At 47.3% G+C, this 25,308-nt stretch overlaps 1 protein-coding gene across 2 annotated transcripts in view; it reads left to right on the top strand.

Moving 5' to 3' along the window:
- Positions 1–25,308, top strand: part of AKAP10 (A-kinase anchoring protein 10) — a 201,886-nt gene that overhangs the window by 77,175 nt on the left and 99,403 nt on the right. For both annotated transcript variants that reach the window (XM_063955810.1, XM_063955809.1), the window contains exon 5: positions 16,047–16,145. In XM_063955810.1, the coding sequence (XP_063811880.1) occupies positions 16,047–16,145 (99 nt within the window). The remainder of the gene's footprint in view (positions 1–16,046; positions 16,146–25,308) is intronic.

Genomic DNA, 25,308 nt, shown 5'->3' with positions numbered 1-25,308 from the left:
GACATTTCTCAGAATTGGGTGCTTGTCGTGTAAAAGTCCATTCTTGGTCTTTTATGAGGACAGAGCGGAGCTCCAGACTCGGCAGCAGTTCCTGCCGAAGGTTGTCTCTGCATTTCACCTGAATCAGCCTATCGTGATTCCGTCCAGTGCTGGCGCTTCTGCTCCTCTGGAGGCATTGGATGCTGTGCGAGCCTTGAAGATCTATGTCAAGAGAACGGCTCGGATCAGAAAGATGGATTCTTCGTTCGTGCTCTATGATGCACAGAAAAAGGGTTGTCCTGCTTCAAAGCAGTCCATTGCTCGTTGGATTAGGCTTACTATTCGAGAGGCCTATGTGTTGGCAGCCTTACCTGTTTCTAAGTCTCTGAAGGCCCACTCTACAAGATAAGTGGGTTCTTCCTGGGCGGCTGCCTGTGGAATCTCGGCCTTACGACTTTGCCGAGCTGCTACCTGATCGGGGAAGAACACTTTTGTGAATTTCTACAAGTTTGATATCCTGACCAAAGAGGATACCCAGTTTGGGCAGGCGGTGCTGCAGCAGTCTCCGCACTTTCCCGCCCATTCTGGATGCTTTGGGACGTCCCCATCGTACTAGATTCCCCAATATCCCTTATGGATGCTACAGAAAATAGGATTTTAATTATCTACCGGTAAATCCTTTTCTCGTAGTCTGTAAGGGATATTGGGCACCTGCCTCAGTGCGTTGACTTTTCTGCAGGTTCTAGTTATATGGTTACCTGTTCAGCTGTTTGCTGTTATCAGCCGTTGCTGGTTGTTATGTTAGTGGTGTGCTGGTATGTAAATCTCACCACTCTTTGTTATCATATTTCCTTCTCTCCTATATGTCCAGCACACCCAGTTGAAGAATTTTAAAGTGTACTGGTTCCTTTGGACCCTGTCTATACCCCATCGTACAAGAGTCCCCAATATCCCTTATGGACTACAAGAAAAGGATTTACCTGTAGGTAATTAAAATCCTATTTTATGGTGAGTGAAGCTGGGCATGCACTATACCAGGTCTCGACAAGTCCCAGGGGCCAAGTAGCCATGGCACCTAGATTTTGCTGTCAGGCTAACAGATTTTGGAGGGAGGAGAAGGAAGCAGATCCTCTTCAGCCCCAGCAGAGGTTTTTGGAGGTGTGTCTTTATTGCGGCGGCCATTTCTTGCACAGGATTGTGCCTGTGCTGACTGCTGTGCCTGTCTGTCCCATCCTGCTGTCTGTTGTCTCCAAACTCTGGCTGCATAGAGATCTCCAATAAGAGGGTCTATGAGTGGCTAGGGAATGCGGCTTCGGAGGGGTAGTGATGTGGCCACAGGGTATGAGGGATTGTTTGCCCGAGGGAAGGCTGTGGAGTGGTTGTTTGCCTTGAGGTACTCCCCTTATTTGTGTGCCCTTGGGAGGAGGGGGGGGGTTAGCTGCTTATTAATGTGGCTGCGAAGGTGGAGGGTTTTTTTGTTTGCCTGGGGGGTAGCTGCACTGCAGAGTTGATGCGGAGGGCTGGTATGCCAGGGGGTGCGGGGAGGCATGGAGTTTCAGTTAGGGTTTCTTTCTTCTTTTTTCTCTGACGTCCTAGTGGATGCTGGGAACTCCGTAAGGACCATGGGGAATAGCGGGCTCCGAAGGAGGCTGGGCACTCTAGAAAGATTTATGACTACCTGGTGTGCACTGGCTCCTCCCACTATGACCCTCCTCCAAGCCTCAGTTAGATCTTGTGCCCGGCCGAGGTTGGATGCACACTAGGGGCTCTCCTGAGCCCTTAGAAAGAAAGTATAGATTTAAGGTTTTTTTATTTTCAGTGAGACCTGCTGGCAACAGGCTCACTGCAGCGAGGGACTAAGGGGAGAAGAAGCGAACTCGCCTGCTTGCAGCCGGATTGGGCTTCTTAGGCTACTGGACACCATTAGCTCCAGAGGGATCGACCGCAGGCCCAGTCCTTGGTGTTCGGTCCCGGAGCCGCGCCGCCGTCCCCCTTACAGAGCCAGAAGCAAGAAGAGGTCCGGAAAATCGGCGGCAGAAGACATCAGTCTTCACCAAGGTAGTGCACAGCACTGCAGCTGTGCGCCATTGCTCCTCATACACACTTCACACTCCGGTCACTGAGGGTGCAGGGCGCTTGGGGGGGGCGCCCTGAGCAGCAATAAAAACACCTTGGCTGGCAAAAATACCACAATATATAGCCCCAGAGGCTATATACAGTATGTGGTAAAAACCCCTGCCAGAATCCAGAAAAAAGCGGGAGAATAGGCAGCGGAAAAGGGGCGGAGCTATCTCCCTTAGACACACTGGCGCCATTTTCTCTTCACAGTGCAACTGGAAGAAAGCTCCCCAGGCTCTCCCCTGTAGTTTTCAGGCTCAAAGGGTAAAAAAGAGAGGGGGGGCACTAAATTTAGGTGCAATATTGTATATACAAGCAGCTATGGGGGAAAATTCACTCAGTTTTAGTGTTAATCCCCTCATTATATAGCGCTCTGGTGTGTGCTGGCATACTCTCTCTCTGTCTCCCCAAAGGGCTTTGTGGGTCCTGTCCTCAGTCGGAGCATTCCCTGTGTGTGTGCGGTGTGTCGGTACAGCTGTGTCGACATGTTTGAGGAGGAGGCTTATATAGTGACGGAGCAGATGCCGATAAATGTGATGTCGCCCCCTGTGGGGCCGACACCAGAGTGGATGGTTAGGTAAAAGGTATTAACCGACAGTGTCAACTCCTTACATAAAAGGGTGGATGACGTAACCGCTGTGGGACAGCCGGCTTCTCAGCCCGTGCCTGCCCAGGCGTCTCAAAGGCCATCAGGGGCTCAAAAACGCCCGCTCATTCAGATGGCAGACACAGATGTCGACACGGAGTCTGACTCCAGTGTCGACAAGGTTGAGACATATACACAATCCACTAGGAACATCCGTGACTTGATCCCGGCAATAAAAATAATGTGTTACACATTTCTGACATTAACCTCTAAAAATGGGGTTTTTATGTTTGGGGAGAAAAAGCAGGCAGTGTTTTGTTCCCCCATCAGATGAATGAATGAAGTGTGTGAAAAGCGTGGGTTCCCCCTGATAAGAAACTGGTAATTTCTAAAAAGTTACTGATGGCGTACCTTTTCCCGCCAGAGGATAAGTTACGGTGGGAGATATCCCCTAGGGTGGATAAGGCGCTCACACGGTTGTCAAAATAGGTGGCACTGCCGTTTTAGGAACGGCCACTTTGAAGGTACCTGTTGATAAAAAGCAGGAGGCTATCCTGAAGTCTGTATTTACACACTCAGGTACTAGACTGAAACCTGCAGAGCGTGCTGCTGCAGCGTGGTCGGTGACCCTGTCAAACATACTAGTTTGCTAACATGAGAACATATTAAAGACGTCGTCTTATATATGAGGGATGCACAGAGGGATATTTTGCCGGCTGGCATCCAAAATTAATGTAATGTCCATTCTGTCAGGAGGGTATTAGAGACCTGTCACTGGACAGGTGATGCTGACCTTAAAAGGCGCATAGAGATTCTGCCTTATAAGGGTGAGGAATTATTTGGGGATGGTCTCTGGGACCTCGTATCCGCAGCAACAGCTGGGAAGAAATATTTTTACCTCAGTTTTCCTCACAGACTAAGAAAGCACTGTATTATCAGGTACAGTCCTTTCGGCTTCAGAAAAGCAAGCGGGTCAAAGGCGCTTCCTTTCTGTACAAAGACAAGGGAAGAGGGAAAAAGCTGCACCAGTCAGCCTGTTCCCAGAATCATAATTCTTCTCTCGCTTCCTCTGAGTCCACAGCATGACGCGGGGGCGCCACAGGTGTAGCCAGGTACGGTGGGGGGCCATCTCAAAAGTTTCAGCGATCAGTGGGCTCGCTCACAGGTGGATCCCTGTTTCATTCAAGTAGTATTTCAGGGGTACAAGCTGGAATTCGAGATGTCTTCCCCCCGCCGTTTCCTCAAATATGCCTTGCCGACAACTCCCTCAGGCAGGGAGGCTGTGCTAGAGGCAATTAATAAGCTGTATTCCCAGCAGGTAATACTTAAGGTGCCCCTACTTCAACAAGGACGGGGTTACTATTCCACACGGTTGGGGTACCGAAACCGCATGGTTCGGTGTGACCCTTCTTTATATTTAAAATCCTTGTACACATGCATAAAAAATTCAAGTTCAAGATGGAATCGCTCAGGGCGGTTATTGCAAGCCTGGACGAGGGGGATTACATGGTATCCCGGGACATCAAGGATGCTTACCTGCATGTCCCTATTTACTATCCTCGTCAGGAGTACCTCAGATTTGTGGTACAGGATTACCATTACCAAGTCCAGACTCTGCCGTTTGGACTGTACATGGCACCGAGGGTGTTACCAAGGTAATGGCCGGAATGATGATACTCCTTCGAAAAAGGGGAGTTTTAATTATCCCGTACTTGGACAATCTCCTTATAAGGGTGAGGTCCAAGGAGCAATTGCTAGTCGGGGTAGCACTATTTTGGAAAGTGCTACAACAGCACGGTTGGATTCTAAACAGTCCAGAGTCACAGCTGGTTCCTACGACACGTCTACTGTTCCTGGGGATGGTTCTGGACACAGACCAGAAATAAGTGTTTCTCCCGGTGGAGAAAGCCAAGGAGCTGTCATCTCTAGTCAGAGACCTCCTGAAGCCAAAACAGTTATCGGTGCATCATTGCACGCGAGTCCTGGGAAAAATGTTAGCTTCCTACGAAGCAATCCCATTCGGCAGGTTCCATGCAAGAACTTTTCAGGGGGACCTGTTGGACAAGTGGTCCGGGTCGCATCTTCAGATGCATTAGGCTGATAACCCTGTCTCCAAGGACCAGGGTATCTCTACTGTAGTGGCTGCAGAGTGCCCATCTTCAAGAGGGCCGCAGGTTCGACATACAGGACTAGGTCCTAGTGACCATGGATGCCAGCCTTTGAGGCTGGGGGGCAGTCACACAGGGAAGAAACTTCCAGGGACTTTGGTCAAGTCAGGTGACTTCCCTACATAAATATTCTGGAACAGAGGGCCATTTACAATGCCCTGAGTCAGGCAAGGCCTCTGCTTCAAAACCAGCCGGTCCTGATCCAATCAGGCAACATCACGGCAGTCGCCCATGTAAACCAACAGGGCGGCACAGGAAGCAGGATGGCGATGGCAGAAGCCACAAGGATTCTCCGATGGGCGGAAAATCATGTGTTAGCACTGTCAGCAGTGTTCATTCCCGGAGTGGACAACTGGGAAGCAGATCTTCTCAGCAGACACGACTTCCACCCGAGAGTGTGGGGACTTCATCCAGAAGTCTTCCAAAGAATTGTACACCATTGGGAAAGGCCACAGGTGGACATGAAGGCGTCCCGCCTCAACAAAAAGCTATAAAAGATATTGCGCCAGGTCAAGGGACCTTCAGGCGATAGCTGTGGACGCTCTGGTAACACCGTGGGTGTACCAGCCGTTTTATGTGTTCCCCCCCTCTGCCTCTCATACCAAAGGTACTGAGAATAATAAGAAGGCGAGGAGTAAGAACGATACTCGTGGTTCCGGATTGGCCAAGAAGAGCCTGGTACCCAGAACTTCAAGAAAATGTATCAGAGGACCCATGGCCTCTGCCGCTCAGACAGGACCTGCTGCAGCAGGGGCCCTGTCTGTTCCAAGACTTACCGCGGCTACGTTTTGATGGCATGGCGGTTGAACGCCGGATCCTAAAGGAAAAGGGCATTCCGGAGGAAGTCATTCCTACACTGATTCAAGCCAGGAAAGATGTAACTGCAAAACATTATCACCGCATATGGCGGAAATATGTTGCTTGGTGTGAGGCCAAAAAAGGCCCCAACAGAGGAATTTCAACTAGGTCGATTTCTGCATTTCCTACAAGCAGGAGTGTCTATGGGCCTAAAATTAGGCTCCATTAAGATACAGATCTCGGCTCTGTCGATTTTCTTCCAGAAAGCATTAGCTTCAGTACCTGAAGTTCAGACATTGTAAAAGGAGTGCTGCATATTCAGCCCCCGGTTGTGCCTCCAGTGGCACCTTGGGATCTCAACGTGGTGTTGAGTTTCTTAAAATCACATTGGTTTGAACCACTAAAAACCGTGGATCTAAAATATCTCACGTTGAAAGTGGTCATGTTATTGGCCTTGGTTTCGGCCAGGCGTGTATCAGAATTGGCGGCTTTGTTATATAAAAGTCCTTATCTGATTTTCCATATGGATAGGGCAGAATTGAGGACTCGTCCCCAGTTTCTCCCTAAGGTGGTATCAGCTTTTCACTTGAACCAACCTATTGTGGTGCCTGCGGCTACTAGGGACTTGGAGGATTCCAAGTTACTGGACGTAGTCAGGGCCTTGAAAAATTATGTTTCCAGGACGGCTAGAGTCAGAAAAATTGACTCGCTGTTTATCCTGTATGCACCCAACAGGCTGGGTGCTCCTGCTTCTAAGCAGACTATCGCTCGCTGGATCTGTGACACGATTCAGCAGGCGCATTCTGCGGCTGGACTGCCGCATCTTAAATCAGTGAAAGCCCATTCCACAGGGAAGGTGGGCTCATCTTGGGCGGCTGCCCGAGGGGTCTCGGCTTTACAACTTTGCCGAGCTGTTACTTGGTCAGGGGCAAACACGTTTGCAAAATTCTACAAAATTGATACCCTGGCTGAGGAGGACCTGGAGTTCTCTCATTCGGTGCTGCAGAGTCACCTGCACTCTCCCGCCCGTTTGGGAGCTTTGGTATAATCCCCATGGTCCTTACGGAGTTCCCAGCATCCACTAGGACGTCAGAGAAAATAAGATTTTACTCACCGGTAAATCTATTTCTCGTAGTCCGTAGTGGATGCTGGGCGCCCATCCCAAGTGCGGATTGTCTGCAATACTTGTATATAGTTATTGCCTAACTAAAGGGTTATTGTTGAGCCATCTGTTGAGAGGCTCAGTTATATTCATACTGTTAACTGGGTATAGTATCACGAGTTATACGGTGTGATTGGTGTGGCTGGTATGAGTCTTACCCGGGATTCAAAATCCTTCCTTATTATGTCAGCTCGTCCGGGCACAGTGTCCTAACTGAGGCTTGGAGGAGGGTCATAGTGGGAGGAGCCAGTGCACACCAGGTAGTCATAAATCTTTCTAGAGTGCCCAGCCTCCTTCGGAGCCCGCTTTTCCCCATGGTCCTTACGGAGTTCCCAGCATCCACTACGGACAACGAGAAATAGATATACCGGTGAGTAAAATCTTATTTTTTTTCTTGGGGGGGGGGATGGGTGCTGTGATTTAAAATTTTAGACACTGCACTATACAATTATCTGGCAGATCATCTCCCTGATCTGGATGGTTGGAATGAAAATCTGGTAATGGATTAGAGCAAATGACAATCGACCATTTGCTCCCAAAATGCACAAAACCCATTGTTCAGACAAATTGGTTTTACCACCGATTTAACAAATTTTTCTGAACTAGTTTTTGTCCATTTCCCAGTATTTGGAAGCAACTGTTCAATTGTCATTTGCGGTCATCCATTACCAGATTTTCATTAAGCCAGCCAGATCTTCTTCCAGATAATTGCAAAGTGTATGCCCAGTTTAAGCCACTAAATTTAACTTTCTTTCTTTCTTTTTTTCTTTCTTTCTTTCTTTCTTTCTTTCTTTCTTTCTTTCTTTCTTTCTTTCTTTCTTTCTTTCTTTCTTTCTTTCTTTCTTTCTTTCTTTCTTTCTTTCTTTCTTTCTTTCTTTCTTTCTTTCTTTCTTTCTTTCTTTTTATTCATTTGATAATAAGGGATGATAATAGCCAGTTTGAAATTTATGGACGGTTAGTTTGAATTGTTTTGTTTGTTGATTATAAAACCATCTGTGTTTTGATGTTTCAGTAATCAACGAAGGGTAAACAGGTGTTTTAACCCTTTACTCCTACTGCAGTAATGATTATTTAATGTTGTGCCATTATGGAATAGTAAGCTGCATGGACATGCTCACAGTTACAGACTTCTTTCCTCTGGTGTCCTGCAGATGTGCTCCTAGGTTTGTTCATAGAAATTTGATGGAGACTGGTGGAGGTGATCTTTTTTGGTACCTCTTAGGACTGGAGTTGTTGCTCATGATGGGAGATACTGTGAACTCTGAGTTGGTGTTGTATGTATCCATTTTGGCATCCTGTAGTTGTCATCTGCAATAAATACATTTGTACAACACCCCTACAGAACGTTGTGTACTTGTCTGGCACGGCACACTACCGCTGTAATGTTTTAGAACATCACAATTTTCAGTTTTTATAAATAACCTGAAATGGTATAAAAATAAGCCATAAAGTCCGACCTAGTGGTTAAAAAAAAATAAAATAAAAACATTTAGGACAGGATATTTAAAAACTAAAACGTAATGTACGTTTTAGAGTTTTATGAACGGTCTTTACCAGGGAAAAAGTAATGGGGTAATACCTTACAGCTGTTCTGCAGAAATGAAAAATAAGTTTTGCCTGTGCCATGAAGGATAGCCAGTGGACTACTGAAAACTGGAAGTAGGCCTTATGGACAGATTAATCAAAATTGAAATTCTTTTTGGTCATTATGCAGGATTTTTGTGTACGCGGTTGAGTAGGTGAAAGGATGGTTTTTCAGCATGCGACTCAAACATTTAGGAGGAAGTATGATAACATGGGTCTGATTTTCCTGGATTCATAGTCTGCAACTTGCATAGAGTGACTGGCACCTTGAATTAAAAGAATACCTCTGATTGGCAGCGCCATGTAATAACGACTGGTCCACACCTAGTTAGTCATGAGTTCATCCAGCAGCAAAATGACCCGAAACATACCTCCAGGCTATGTTAGAACTACCTTTTGAGGAAAAGAACAAGATGGTAATTCTTCAATCATGGGCATGGCCAGCACAGTCGCCAGATTTATACCCCACCAAGCTGGTTTGGGATGAACTGGGCAGGAGAGGGAAAACACAGAAACCTACAAATACATTTTAGGAAGAACTTTTAGAACAAATATTTTATTTCCATTGTCGAAAGGATGCCACAAGTGTGTTCAGTGGCTACTTTTCAGTCAAAAATGTTAATAACCTTTTGTTAAACAAAATGATCTTGTTTTATTTAGGTTTATTTGTTCTATGTTTTTATTTCAGAGTACATTGAAACCTTAATCTGTGCAAATTTCAATAAAAACTGAAATAGGAATGATATGGAACGTTTTGTATATGCATACACTAATCACTCCAGCAACAAGGGCACCTTGCTTCTGTGACATTACCATACACCAGTAAGGCAATACTGCCAGGGGAAGGGGGAGGTGTTAGTGACACCTGATGGGGAGAGTTTAACCTCTGCGTCTGCTTTCTCCGTACTAAACTGTTAAAACATTTGTGAATACATCTGATCATTTTATATACAGTATGTATGTGTGTATATATATATATATATATATATATGTATGTATGTATGTATGTGTGTGTATATGTATATGTATGTATGTATATATATATATATATATATATATATATATATTATGTATATGTGTTTTTGAAGTTGTTCTATACAGGTCCATCAACTAGAAGCAATAGTTCAGGTACTGCACTTACTATGAGCATCAGAGCAATAATACTGACACTGTTTTAAACGACTTTGTTATGAGTAATATATTTTCTGTGTGTTTCCAGAACATTGGGGCACATGTATTAAGCCTGGTGAAGTGATAAAGTGGAAGATAAGATAACGCACCAGCCAATCAGCTCCTGCCGTTTTTTAAACCCAGACTGTAACATGAAAGTTAGGAGCTGATTGGCTGGTGCGTTATCACCTTCCACTTTATCACTTCTCCAGACTTAATACATGTGCCCCATGTGATCAGTAGAACACATGTCTGTGGGCCTTACAGTGTATCCAGTCATCCAGTATGCAGCCACCAGCGGGGGTCATTAACGACCCCCCAGGAGCCGTAATCGGGCATCGCTCTTAGTATACACACTGGAATGGTAAAAATGAGCGATATTGTTTTCGTGTGTATGCACGTTTATGCTAGTATTAGGTGAGGTATTGACATTCAGATAACATTTTTCTTGATGATATTCCAGCTGTTTATACAGTCAGTGCCACTGTGTGTGGTTTTTTCTCTATCGTCCTAAGTGGATGCTGGGGTTCCTGAAAGGACCATGGGGAATAGCGGCTCCGCAGGAGACAGGGCACAAAAAAGTAAAGCTTTTACCAGATCAGGTGGTGTGCACTGGCTCCTCCCCCCATGACCCTCCTCCAGACTCCAGTTAGATTTTGTGCCCGAACGAGAAGGGTGCAATCTAGGTGGCTCTCCTAAAGAGCTGCTTAGAGAAAGTTTAGCTTAGGTTTTTTACTTTACAGTGAGTCCTGCTGGCAACAGGATCACTGCAACGAGGGACTTAGGGGAGAAGTAGTGAACTCACCTGCGTGCAGAGTGGATTTGCTGCTTGGCTACTGGACACTAGCTCCAGAGGGACGATCACAGGTACAGCCTGGATGGTCACCGGAGCCGCGCCGCCGGCCCCCTTGCAGACGCTGAAGAGAGAAGAGGTCCAAAATCGGCGGCTGAAGACTCCTGAGTCTTCATAAAGGTAGCGCACAGCACTGCAGCTGTGCGCCATTTTCCTCTCAGCACACTTCACACAACAGTCACTGAGGGTGCAGAGCGCTGGGGGGGGCGCTCTGAGAGGCAAATAAAAACCTTATTAGAGGCAAAAAATACCTCACATATAGCCCACAGAGGCTATATGGAGATATTTAACCCCTGCCTAACTTCAAAAATAGCGGGAGACGAGCCCGCCGTAAAAGGGGCGGGGCCTATCTCCTCAGCACACAGCGCCATTTTCTCTCACAGAAAAACTGGAGAGAAGGCTCCCAGGCTCTCCCCTGCACTGCACTACAGAAACAGGGTTAAAACAGAGAGGGGGGGCACTGATTTTGGCGATATTGTATATATATAAAAGATGCTATAAGGGAGAAACACTTATATAAGGTTGTCCCTATATAATTATAGCGTTTTTGGTGTGTGCTGGCAGACTCTCCCTCTGTCTCCCCAAAGGGCTAGTGGGTCCTGTCCTCTGTCAGAGCATTCCCGGTGTGTGTGCTGTGTGTCGGCACGTGTGTGTCGACATGTATGAGGACGATGTTGGTGAGGAGGCGGAGAAATTGCCTGTAATGGTGATGTCACTCTCTAGGGAGTCGACACCGGAATGGATGGCTTATTTAGAGAATTACGTGAGAATGTCAACACGCTGCAAGGTCGGTTGACGACATGAGACGGCCGACAATCTATTAGGACCGGTCCAGGCGTCTCAGAAACACCGTCAGGGGTTTTAAAAACGCCCATTTACCTCAGTCGGTCGACACAGACACAGACACGGACACTGAATACAGTGTCGACGGTGAATAAACAAACGTATTTCTCATTAGGGCCACACGTTAAGGGCAATGAAGGAGGTGTTACGTGTTTCTGATACTACAAGTACCACAAGAAAGGGTATTATGTGGGAGTGGAAAAAACTACCTGTAGTTTTTCCTGAATCAGATAAAATAAAATGAAGTGTGTGATGATGCGTAGGGTTACCCCGATAGCAAATATTGGCGTTATACCCTTTCCCGCCAGAAATTAGGGTACGTTGGGAAACACCCCTTAGGGTGATAAGGCGCTCACACGCTTATCAAGTGGCGTTACCGTCTCCAGATACGGCCGCCCTCAAGGAGCCAGCTGATAGGAAGCTGGAAAAATATCCTAAAAAGTATATACACACATACGGTGGTTATACTGCGACCAGCGATCGCCATCAGCCTGGAGATGCAGTGCTGGGTTGGCTTGGTCGGATTCCCTGACTGAAAATATTTTATTCATGTAGAGCATTTAATAGGATGCATTCTATATATATGTATGTGAGATGCACAGAGGGATATTTGCTCTCTGGCATCAAGATAAGTGCGTTGTCCATATCTCCCAGAAGATGTCAGGGACACGACAGTGGTCAGGTGATACAGATCCCATACGGCAGATGGAAGTATTGCTGTATAAAGGGAAGGAGTTATTTGGGGGTCGGTCCATCGGACCTGGGGACCACAGCAACAGCTGGGAAATCCAACCTTTTTTACCCCAAGTTACATCTCAGCTAAAAAAGACACCGTCTTTTCAGCCTCAATCTTTCCTTTCCCATGAGGGCATGCAGGCAAAAGGCCAGTCATATCTGCCCAGACATAGAGGTAAGGGAAGTAGACTGCAGCAGGCAGCCCTTTCCCAGGAAAAGAAGCCCTCCACCGCGTCTGCCAAGTCCTCAGCATGACGCTGGGGCCGTGCAAGCGGACTCAAGGTGGGGGGGTAGTCTCAAGAGTCTCAGGGCGCAGTGGGATCACTCGCAAGTTGACCCCTAGATCGTACGAGTATTATCCCAGGGGTAAAGATTGGAGAGTCGAGACATCTTCTCCTCGCAGGTTCCTGAAGTCTGCTTTACCAACGGCTCCCTCCGACAGGGAGGCAGCATTGGAAACAATTCACAAGCTGTATATCCAGCAGGTGATAATCAAAGTACCCCTCCTACGACAAGGAAAAGGGTATTATTTTTCCACACTATATTGTGGTACTGAAGCCAGACGGCTTGGTGACACATAGTCTAAATCTAAAATGTTTTGAACACTTACATAAAAGGTTCAAATCGAGATAAAGTCACTCAGAGCAGTGATAGCGAACCGGAAAAAAGGGGACTATATGGTGTCCCTGGACATCAAGGATTACCTCCATGTCCAAATTTTGTCCTTCTCATCAAGGGTACCTCTGGTTCGTGGTACAGAACTGTCAATATCAGTTTCAGACGATGCCGTTTGAATTATCCACGGCACCCCGGGCCTTTTTACCAAGGTAATGGCCGAAAAGATGTTTCTTCAAAGAAAAAAGGCATCTAAATTATCCCTTACTTGCACGACCTAAAAAGGGCAAGTTCCAGAGAACAGTTGGAGGTCGGAAGAGCACTATCTAAAGTAGTTCTTCGACGGCACGACTGGATTCTAAATATTCCAAGAATCGCAGCTGTTTTCCGACGATACGTCTGCTGTTCCTAGGGATGATTCTGGACACGGTTCAGAAAAAGGTTTTTCTTCCCGAGGAAAAAGCCAAGGAGTTATCCGACCTGTCAGGAACCTCCTAAAACCAGGAAAGGTGTCTGTACATCAATGCACAAGAGTCCTGGGAAAAATGGTGGCTTTTTACGAAGCAATTCCATTCGGCAGATTCCATGCAAGAATTTTCCAAAGGGATCTGTTGGACAAATGGTCAGGGTCGCATCCTCAGATGCACCTGCGAATAACCCTGTCGCCAAGGACAAGGGTATATCTTCTGTGGTGGTTGCAAAAGGCTCATCTATTGGAGGGCCGCAGATTCGGCATACAGGATTTGATCCTGGTGACCTCGGACGCCAGCCTGAGAGGTTGGGGAGCAGTCACACAAGGAAGAAACTTCCAGGGGGTATGGACGAACCTGGAAAAGTCTCTTCACATAAACATTCTGGTACTAAGAGCAATCTAAAATGCTCTAAGCCAGGCGGAACCACTCCTGCAAGGAAAACCGGTGTTGATTCAGTCGGACAACATCACGGCGGTCGCCCATGTAAACAGACAGGGCGGCACAAGAAGCAGGAGTGCAATGGCAGAAGCTGCCAAGATTCTTCGCTGGGCGGAGAATCACGTAATAGCACTGTCAGCAGTGTTCTTCCCGGGCGTGGACAACTGGGAAGCAGACTTCCTCAGCAGACACGATATTCACCCGGGAGAGGGGGGTCTTCATCCAGAAGTCTTCCACATGCTAATAAACTGTTGGGAAAGACCAATGGTAGACATGATGGCGTCTCGCCTCAACAAGAAACTGGACAAGTATTGCGCCAGGTCAAGAGATCCACAGGCAATAGCTGTGGACGCACTGGTAACACCTTGGGTGTACAAATCAGTATATGTGTTTCCTCCTCTGCCTCTCATACCAAAGGTATTGAAGATTATACGGTGAGGAGGAGTAAGAACAATACTAGTGGCTCCGGATTGGCCAAGAAGGACTTGGTACCCGGAACTTCAAGAGTTGGTCACGGACGACCCGTGCCCTCTACTTCTGAGAAGGGACCTGCTACAACAGGGTCCCTGTCTCTTTCAAGACTTACCGCGGCTGCGTTTGACGGCATGGCGGTTGAACGCCAGATCATAAAAGGGAAAGGCATTCCAGAAGAAGTCATTCCTACCTTGATTAAGGCAAGGAAGGAAGTCACCGCGAAACATTATCACCGCATTTGGCGAAAATATGTCGCGTGGTGCGAGGATCGGAGTGTTCCGACGGAGGAATTTCAACTGGGTCGTTTCCTACATTTCCTACAATCAGGATTGTCTATGGGTCTCAAATTGAGATCTATTAAGGTTCAAATTTCGGCCCTGTCAATATTCTTCCAAAAAGAATTGGCCTCAGTTCCTGAGGTACAGACTTTTGTTAAAGGAGTACTGCATATACAGCCTCCTGTGGTGCCTCCGGTGGCACCGTGGGATCTAAATGTAGTTTTAGATTTCCTCAAATCCCATTGGTTTGAACCATTGAAAAAGGTGGATTTTAAATATCTCACATGGAAAGTGACTATGTTACTGGCCCTGGCTTCCGCCAGGAGAGTATCTAAATTGGCGGCTTTATCTTATAAAAGCCCTTATCTAATCTTCCATTCGGATAGGGCAGAACTGAGGACTCGTCCGCATTTTCTCCCTAAGGTGGTATCAGCGTTTCACCTGAACCAACCTATTGTGGTGCCTGCGGCCACTGGCGACTTGGAGGACTCCAAGTTGTTGGACGTTGTCAGAGCCTTAAAAATATACATTTCAAGGACGGCTGAAGTCAGAAAATCTGACTCGCTGTTGATACTATATGCACCCAACAAGTTGGGTGCCCCTGCTTCTAAGCAGACGATTGCTCGTTGGATTTGTAACACAATTCAACTTGCTCATTCTGTGGCAGGCCTGCCACAGCCTAAATCTGTTAAGGCCCATTCCACAAGGAAGGTGGGCTCATCTTGGGCGGCTGCCCGAGGGGTCTCGGCATTACAATTCTGTCGAGCAGCTACGTGGTCGGGGGAAAACACGTTTGTAAAATTCTACAAATTTGATACCCTGGCAAAAGAGGACTTGGAATTCTCTCATTCGGTGCTGCAGAGTCATCCGCACTCTCCCGCCCGTTTGGGAGCTTTGGTATAATCCCCATGGTCCTTTCAGGAACCCCAGCATCCACTTAGGACGATAGAGAAAATAAGAATTTACTTACCGATAATTCTATTTCTCGGAGTCCGTAGTGGATGCTGGGCGCCCATCCCAAGTGCGGATTATCTGCAATACTGTACATAGTTATTGTTAACAAATTCGGGTTATATTGTTAAGGAGCCATCTTTAAGAGGCTCTTTCTGTTATCATACTGTTAACTGGGTTTAGATCACAAGTTGTACGGTGTGATTGGTGTGGCTGGTATGAGTCTTACCCGGGATTCAAATTGCCTCCCTTATTGTGTACGCTCGTCCGGGCACAGTACCTAACTGGAGTCTGGAGGAGGGTCATGGGGGGAGGAGCCAGTGCACACCACCTGATCTGGTAAAAGCTTTACTTTTTTGTGCCCTGTCTCCTGCGGAGCCGCTATTCCCCATGGTCCTTTCAGGAACCCCAGCATCCACTACGGACTCCGAGAAATAGAATTATCGGTAAGTAAATTCTTATTTTTTCCCCTTTTGTATGATTTTGAAAAAATATTTCACATTACACGAAAATGGCAAATATTGATTTAAGGCTTAAAAACAAAACAATCAGGTGTTTTACATATATATTGCTTTAAATTGGCAGCTGTGAAATCCTGCTGATGGGAGCTGCATATCTTACACTACCTCCAACTTGTTCATCTGCGTTCTTTCCTGTATAAATCCTTCTGCGCTCCAGCTGTTCCTGAACTTTCATCTTCCAGCATCTTTATTTTGGCAACCACCTAACTGCCCCCCTGTGTATATTCACTGTTACTGTAAGAGAAATAGGCGCAGTTAATGTGTGCTCATATGTATTAACGTGTTTATCTTTTCTTTCAGGTATAGAGCGGGATGCTGTTCATACGTTCACCAAATACATCTCTCCGGATGCTGCTAAGCCTATACCGATCAGTGAGGAAATGAGGAATGATATTGTAGGTTAGTATTACGGTTGTGAAATAAAACACCCTGCTATATGTATAAGGGGGTGGTATTCATGTGACCGCCGGTCAGCTGACCGACCGTCACATGACCTCCTCCGTAAACCCGACGGGTCACTATCCCGATGGTCGGCATGTCGACCAACAGGGACTATTTCCACTCGTGGGTGTCCACGACACCCATAGAGTGGGAATAAAACCCGTGGCGACCGCAGGTCGCCACCGAGCCCGCAGCGTGGCGAGCCCGCAAGGGGCTTGCTGCACTCGCCCCTTCCCGGCGTCGGTAAGGTGACCGGCGGTCAGGAGACCACCGTTCACCAGTACTATACCCGTATAAGGAAACATTCAGCCATCGGTATTGAATCCATTGTTTACAATATATGCTTACTGTGTGGCTTAAGATGCATTGGAGCTAGGGTTACAAGAAGGTTAAAAATAATTGAGCAATGGTGAGTTACATTTGGAGATTTAACATGAAAAGTGTGAAAGCTAATACTGTAACACTGAGGCTGTGAAGTAAGAGATGTAAATGGAAACGGGTACAAACCCGGCATACCGTTGTATTAATAATGTCAGTTTACAACTCCAAACATGATGATTTACCGGCATGTTTGAAGTTGTAAAGCAGAGACCGCTAAAATACTGTAAATCCCATTATTAACATGTCAGTGTGCTGAGGTTCCACTACACAGTGTCACCATTGTGAGTGTCAACATTTTAACTTTCAGACCCCTCAATACATACAAGTGGAGAAATAATCTAGGGACAGTGCGGGGCAGGGGTCTTTATTCTGGTAGTGGCTAGTCCGTTTTATAGGGTTATGTGGGGGTTTACATGCTGCTTCAGCAAACATGATATGAATGATTTAATATGTTACATAGAGTATGCCTAATAATACTTACAGCCTGAGAAGTATAGATGTCAGGTTGGAGGGTTTTACGGAACATTGACAGATTAGGGGGAATTTCCTGTTAATAGGATCAAGGTCATTTGCCCCACTTACTGCTAACTTCTTTCTGTGCTAGTTGAGTAGTAGTCCACACTCCATGCTGCATGCATACAGTACCTGGGCCACTGGCACTGTACATATGGTCTGTGGTGACATCGGGTGCATTATGAGGTGTTTACTTATGGGTGCTACACAAAGTTGATATAATCTTTACATGATAATATTTCAGCAGATTGATAATCATTTCAGTAGTGTTTGTTTAGCTGAATACACAGACACCAGCAGCTGTTTTGGGATTGGACCTCATTGTTCAGTATGTGAAAAGGCTTAAGCTGGCCATACACCGAAAGGTTTATTGTCCGTTCTGGCTGGTTGGAATGAAAATCCGGTAATGGATGAGAGCAAAGGACAACTGACCATTTCCTCCCAAACACTGGAAAACTGATAAAAATGGTCAGTCAGACAAATTGGTTAAATCCATTTGAGTTAACCAATTTGTCTGAACGACCGTTTTTGTCAGTTTTACGGCATTTAGGAGCAAATTGTCAGTTGTCATTTGCTCTCATCCATTTCCGGATTTTCATTCCAACCAGCCAGATCGGACAATAAATCTTTCGGTGTATGGCCAGCTTTATAGTCATAGACATTTCTCGTCCCTGGAGGGGTCATTTTCCCAGCAGATTTCCCCTTTCCAGCAATCTTTTGCACAGAAAGCAGTAAGAGGATACACCTTAAAATGGGGTTTCAGTGGTAGAAACATTCAAATATATCAAAGATTCTAGTATTTCTCTTACGTCCTAGAGGATGCTGGGGTCAATATTAGTGCCATGGGGTATAGACGGGCCCACCAGGAGCTATTGGCACTTTAAGAGTTTAACAGTGTGGGCTGGCTGCTCCCTCTATGCCCCTCCTACCAGACTCCGTTTAGAAAATGTGCCCGGAGGAGCCGGTCACAGCTAGGGGAGCTCTACAGAGCTTTCTTAGTAAAAGTTTATTTTAGAGTTTTTATTTTACAGGGAGGCTGCTGGCAACAGCCTTCCTGCATCGAGGGACTGAGGGGGGGAGTAGTGTCCGCCTGCGGGGTCTGAGCCACTGTCTCCGCTGACTGGACACTGAGCTTCAGAGGGGATAGAAAGCTCCCTGCCACAGGGGAACGCTCACCCCAGCAGCATACCGCCACCCCCTTGCTGAGCTGAAGTTTGTGGCGAGTGAGTCACCAACCCCCCTAGCAAGCGGGGATCCGGTGTGAAGATGGCAGCTACAGGGTAGGAGCACAGTACTAATTGTGCTCCGGGGGAGACTCAGCGGTACTTAGGTGCGGCGCTGTAAGGGGCGCCCTGAGCCGGCGCCTTAACCCTACACTGACCAGAAAGCCTGTCGGGGTCTGCGGATCTCAGCCAGCAAAAAATCCTCAGGCCAGTATAATCTTGGAAGAGCGGGAAGACAGCGCCATTAAGGGGGCGGAGCTTCTCAGAGCGGACCCAGCAGCGTTCAGCGCCTTTTTCCTGCCTGCAGACACGCTGCCAGTGGAATAGCAGTCCCTCCAGAGCAACTCCACCTATCTGTACGGTACCGGGGGGTTGTAGAAGGGAGGGGAGGCTGTGTAAGACTGTGTCACCTATTAAGGGACACAGTCAGCGCTGGTTAAGGGTCTCCCTATACCAATATAGCGCTGTGTGTGGGTTGGCTCCAATCTCTGTGTCTCTCTTCCATTCTTGGGGGGGAAACTCTGTCTGTACCCTGTGTGTATGTGGGGTGTACAAGCAAACATGTCTAGGGACTCTGTCTCATATGCTGCAGAGGATTTATCTTCTCAGGAAGATCCCATCCCATGTAATCAGGATTGCACTGTTGTAGCTCAGATCCCAGCTAGAGAACCAGAGGGGTTAACCTCTCTTAGGGGGGTCTATTTCTCAGATTTCTGAAAGGGTTGCAAGGACTGAGTAGTCCTCTATGGCAGTATGGTCTGATACTGCTCCCTCGGAGACCCCTGCGGTACATTCTCACAAACGTGCTCTTGCCCAAATTATGCAGGATGACACGGATGCCGATTCTGAAACAGCAGACGGTGATGGGGATGTGTCGAGGGGGACGGCATCACTTGCTACGGGGGTGCATTGATGATTGAGGCCATGCGGGATATGTTACATGTTTCTGACACACCTCCTGAGCAGGTTGAGGAGGTCTTTTTCACGGACAGTAAGAAAGCCCCTCTCGCCTTCCCGGCATCTAAGGAATTAAATGCTATATTTGAAAAAGCCTGGGAAAACCCAGAGAAAAAATTCCAGATCCCTAAAAAGGTCCTGGTTGCTTTTCCCTTCCCGGATGACGATAGAAAAAAATGGGAGTCCCCGCCTATAGTTGACGCCTCTGTCTCCAGGCTGTCAAACCAGGTGGTATTGCCAGTCCCGGGATCTACCGCATTGAAGGACCCGGCTGATCGCAAAGTGGATGCTACGCTCAAATCCATATACACGGCTTAGGGGCTATACTGCGGCCTACTATTGCATGTGCATGGATTTCTAAAGCTATAGCCAAGTGGTCAATCACTCTTGACTACGATGGATAAAGGTGACGTTGATTTGTTTTTACGTAACATACAGGATTCTGCAGGGTTCCTGGTAGAATCCATGAAGGACCTGGGTTCCATGGCTGCGGGGATCTCCTCCATGTCCGTCTCGACTCGCAGGGGTCTCTGGCTGTGCCAATGGTCTGCGGACGCGGAATCCAGGAAAAGTGTGGAGAGCCTACCCTATACAGGTCAGGCTCTGTTTGGGGAGTCACTGGATGTGTGGATCAGCAGCACCGGCTACGAAGAAGCCTTTTACTCCCAACACGTCAAAGTCCTTTCGGCCCGTGAAGCCTTGAAAGAACAAGCCTTCTCACACCTTATTTAGAGGTGGTCATGCCAAATCCAAAAAGCATGCACCCGCAGGTTCCCAGGACCAGAAACCGGCTTCTGGTACCTCAAAGTCCTCAGTATGAAGGTGGACCGCACAGCCTTGGAGGTAGGTCAGGTGGGAGCAAGACTCCGGCATTTCAGCCACGTCTGGGTGTCGTCGGGCCTGGACCCCTGGGTACAGGATATTGTGTCCAGGGGGTACAGGCTGGAGTTTCAAACTCTCCCGCCTCACCGTTTCTTCAAATCAGGCTTGCCAGCTTTGCCGGCAGACAGAGCTGTTCTTCTGGACTATACGAAAATTGGTAGTGTCCGAGGTCATTGTTCCAGTTCCACCTCATCAGTTGAACAAAGGTTACTATTTGAACCTTTTTGTGGTACCGAAGCCGGATGGTTCGGTAAGGCCAATTCTGAACTTTAAATCTTTGAACCCTTATCTCAGGGACTTCAAATTCAAGATGGAGTCTCTGAGAGCAGTTATCTCAGGACTGACGGAGGGGGAGTTCCTGGTGTCCCTGGACATCAAGGATGCGTACCTCCACATTCCCATTTGGTCGCCGCACCAGGCCTATCTCAGGTTTGCTCTGTTAGACGATCACTATCAGTTTCAGGCACTGCCGTTTGGTCTCTCCACGGCACCAAGGGTCTTCACCAAGGTGATAGCAGAGATGATTGTTCTCTTCCGCTGGCATGGGGTGAACATAATTCCGTATCTGGACGATCTGCTGATTAAGGCATCGTCCAGAGAGAAGTTGTTAAGATCCATTGCTCTCACGACACATCTGCTCAAGGAGCATGGTTTGGTCCTGAACCTTCCAAAGTCTCATCTGGAGCCGACAAGGAGGCTGTCTTTCCAGGGAATGATCCTCGACACGGAGGTGCAGAGGGTGTTTCTACCAGTGGAGAAAGCGTTGGTGATTCAAACAATGGTCCGGGATGTCTTGAAGCCTGCCCGGGTATCGGTTCATCAGTGCATCCGCCTTCTGGGGAAGATGGTTGTCTCCTACGAGGCTCTGCAGTACGGAAGATTTCATGCTCGATCCTTTCAGCTGGATCTCTTGGACCAGTGGTTGGGATCTCACCTACATATGCACCAGAGGATACGTCTGACGCCAAAGGCCAGGATTTCGCTCCTCTGGTGGCTTCAACTATCACACCTTCTGGAGGGCTGAAGGTCGAAGTTCAGGACTGGATCCTTCTAACCATGGATGCAAGTCTAAGAGGTTGGGGAGCAGTCGCTCAGGGGGAAATCTTCCAAAGAAGGTGGTCAAGTCAAGAATCCCTTCTCCTGATAAACATCCTGGAGCTAAGAGCTATATACAACGTCCTTCTTCAAGCAGCACACCTTCTGCAGGGTCGAGCTGTTCAGGTACAGTCGGACAACGTGACCACAACGAAGAGCAGGGCTGCAATGTCAGAGGTGACAAAAATCCTCCTCTGGGCAGAAAGGCACGTGGTAGCGATGTCGGCAATCTTCATTCCGGGAGTAGACCACTGGGAAGCGGACTTCCTCAGCAGACACGATCTCCATCCAGGAGACTGGGGTCTCCACCCGGAGGTGTTCGAGGAGGTAACCGGTTGGTGGGGGGTTCCTCGCATAGACATGATGGCCTCCTGTGTCAAAGCTGCGGAGGTACTGTTCCAGGTCGAGAGACACACAGGCAGTGGCGGTGGACGCACTTGTAACACCGTGGGTGTTCACGTCAGTGTGTGTGTTCCCTCCACTTCCTCTAATTCCAAAAGTTCTACAACTTATAAAAATAACAAAGGTTCTGGCAATCTTCATTGCTCCGGACTCGCCAAGGTGGGCTTGGTATGCGGATCTGCTGGATCTACTGCTGGAAGATCCACGGCCCCTACTTTTTCGAGAGGATCTTCTACTGCAGGGGCCATTCGCTTATCAAGACTTACCACGGCTACGTTTGACGGCATGGCGGTTGAGCGCCAGATCTTAGCTCGGAAGGGTATTCCAAGCGAGGTTATTCCTACCCTGATGCAGGCTAGGAAGGGGGTAACTTCTAAACATTACCATCGAATTTGGAAAAAATGTGTCTTGGTGTGAATACAATAAATTTTCTGCAGTGAAGTATCAACTTGGACGTTTTCTCCTTTTCCTGCAAGGAGGTGTGGATATGGGCCTGAGATTGGGCTCCATCAAGGTCCAGATCTCAGCTTTATCCATTTTCTTCCAAAAACAATTGGCTGTCCTCCCTGAGGTTCAGACCTTTTTTTAATAGGGTTCTGCACATCCAGCCTCCCTTTGTGGCGCCAACAGCACCCTGGGATCTTGATGTGGTGTTGCAGTTCCTGCTAACTGATTGGTTTGAGCCTCTGCAGGAGGCTGAAATAAAATTTCTCACGCGGAAGGCGGTCACTTTGTTGGCCTTCGCTTCTGCTCTACGTGTGTTGGAATTGGGGGCTTTGTCCTGTAAAAGTCCCTATCTGGTCTTCCATGAAGATAGGGCGGAACTCAGGACTCGTCCACAGTTCCTTCCTATGGTTGTGTCAGCTTTTCATATCAACCAACCTATTGTGGTGCCAGTGGCTACTGACTCCTCAATTGCTTCAAAGGCCTTGGATGTTGTGAGGGCTTTGAAGATTTATGTGAAGAGGACGGCTCGTCATAGAAAATCTGACTCTTTGTTTGTCCTCTATGATCCCAAGACAATTGGGTGTCCTGCTTCTAAGCAGTCGATTTCACGCTGGATCAGGTTCACCATCCAGCATGCGTATCCTACGGCATGATTGCCATGTCCAAAATATGTTAAGGCCCACTCTACTCGTAAGGTGGGTTCTTCCTGGGTGGTTGCCCGGGGTGTCTCGGCTATACAGCTTTGCCGAGCAGCTACTTGGTCTGGGTCGAACACGTTTGCTAAGTTTTACAAGTTCGATACTTTGGCCTCTGATGACCTCAAGTTTGGTCAAGCAGTTTTGCAGGAGCCTCCGCGCTCTCCCTCCCATTCTGGGAGCTTTGGTACATCCCCATGGTACTATTATGGACCCCGGCATCCTCTAGGACGTAAGACAAAATAGGATTTTGGTTACCTACCGGTAAATCCTTTTCTCGTAGTCCGTAGAGGATGCTGGGCGCCCGCCCAGCGGTTCGTTTTCCTGCAGTGGTTATTTAGTTCAGTACTGCCTGGTGGCTAGGTAAGTTCTGCGTTTTTTACTGTTTCAGCTGTTGCTGAGTTTATCCGGCATGTTGGCTGGATTTGCCTTGTTGTGTGAGCTGGAATGAATCTCGCCACTATCGGTGTATAATCCTTCTCTCAAAGTATGTCGTCTCCTCGGGCACAGTTTCTAGACTGAGTCTGGTAGGAGGGGCGTAGAGGGAGGAGCCAGCCCACACTGATAGACTCTTAAGGTGCCAATGGCTCCTGGTGGACACGTCTATTCCCCATGGTACTAATATGGACCCCGGCATCCTCTACGGACTACGAGAAAAGGATTTACCGGTAGGTAACCAAAATCCTATTATTTCGTAAAGATAAAGGGGCCCATTTATTATTAATCGTGTGGGAGGTATAAAGATGCCTTCCAGCTCTAAAAACCTATAATGGTTTGAAGAAATATTATAACTTACATTTGTGAAAAATACTTGTGAAAATACAGTATGTAGCACAATGACTTCACATTCATAGATATTAAAGAGATTACTTGCATAAAGTCAATTGCAGGAGAGCATTAACCACAAAGGAGAAAAATAAACAACAAATGTTAGGAAAGGTTCCTCGCACAATAGTGGTCTGTGCTAGCCAGAGGTCACCATAATGTATTTTAGCAATCAATTCTATCAGTTTAACAAGGTTGCAGATATGCTTACAGAACTTTCAGTATTTTCTTTTTTTTATCAAATAATTAAACAATGAATCACAGTTCAATCATACATGCATACATAGGTCAGGAAAAATAGAAACAATTGTATCTGACTGTCTGACAGGTTCTTGTGGTGCAGATTATGTAATGTGAATCACTGCCTCAGGGTTAACAGTGCATAAATGTTGTACAGCTGATGTGTCGAAGTTTCACAATCTGTCAAAAATATATTCACAAATCTTGAGATTTGTTTTTGCGTATGCAAGTAGTTATAAGTTGCTACCGCAGAAGTAATAACGCAAAGTGCCATGGCTGCTTATTCTGTAATGGTTAAGTGGTCTCTGTCCATATCATTCAGACACCAATTGTGTAGCAAGGTTTCAAAAACAGATAATCAGAACACTTATAATATGGTCACATGATCATCACGTTAGTGATCCCAATATGGTGGTCAATTTTATCCAGTATTCTTAACTCACAGTTAAAGAAAGATACTTTCTCACAGGCCGGCGCGCCTGTTGCAGGTAATAGATAAATTATTATGATACCATATTCTGCCCAAAAAATTGTAAGATGCTCCAGTAGTATATAGTTGTAGTTGGGTGCGCTGTTTGTATGGTCAAATCCAAAGTTAGTGCAAAGACATATTGCTAGAATCTGTTATAGCATCTGTCAGTGTTAATTAGTGACAGTTTGTAATTGCAGGTACAAAGATAGAATAAATAATAAGTGCTGTGTATGTAACCAGGCGCTCTTCCTACTGTCTCCTCATGTGTTTGACAGTGAATGGTGGGACGAGGATTTAGCCGCAGAAAGATATGTAGTATACACCTGTGCTGCAGGCTCTGTTGGGTCCCTACCACACTGATGTGTTACATATTGCAGTTTAGGTATGGTTTCCCAGAGAGCATAGAAGAGTACGTAACTGTGCGGGAGGGGAGATATGCCGCCCCGTCCCATAACGTCCGTAGGTTAGTGGAGAGCCCTGCTGTTAGTGGAGAGCCCTGCTGTTAGTGGAGAGCCCTGCTGTTAGTGGAGAGCCCTGCTGTTAGTGGAGAGCCCTGCCCTGCTGTTAGTGGAGAGCCCTGCCCTGCTGTTAGTGGAGAGCCCTGCCCTGCTGTTAGTGGAGAGCCCTGCCCTGCTGTTAGTGGAGAGCCCTGCCCTGCTGTTAGTGGAGAGCCCTGCCCTGCTGTTAGTGGAGAGCCCTGCCCTGCTGTTAGTGGAGAGCCCTGCCCTGCTGTTAGTGGAGAGCCCTGCCCTGCTGTTAGTGGAGAGCCCTGCCCTGCTGTTAGTGGAGAGCCCTGCCCTGCTGTTAGTGGAGAGCCCTGCCCTGCTGTTAGTGGAGAGCCCTGCCCTGCTGTTAGTGGAGAGCCCTGCCCTGCTGTTAGTGGAGAGCCCTGCCCTGCTGTTAGTGGAGAGCCCTGCCCTGCTGTTAGTGGAGAGCCCTGCTCTGCTGTTAGTGGAGAGCCCTGCTGTTAGTGGAGAGCCCTGCTGTGC

This window comes from Pseudophryne corroboree, chromosome 2 (assembly GCF_028390025.1).
Source record: "Pseudophryne corroboree isolate aPseCor3 chromosome 2, aPseCor3.hap2, whole genome shotgun sequence".
NCBI classification, from domain to species: Eukaryota; Metazoa; Chordata; class Amphibia; order Anura; family Myobatrachidae; genus Pseudophryne; species Pseudophryne corroboree.
This window is presented reverse-complemented; position numbering and strand designations above follow the sequence as displayed.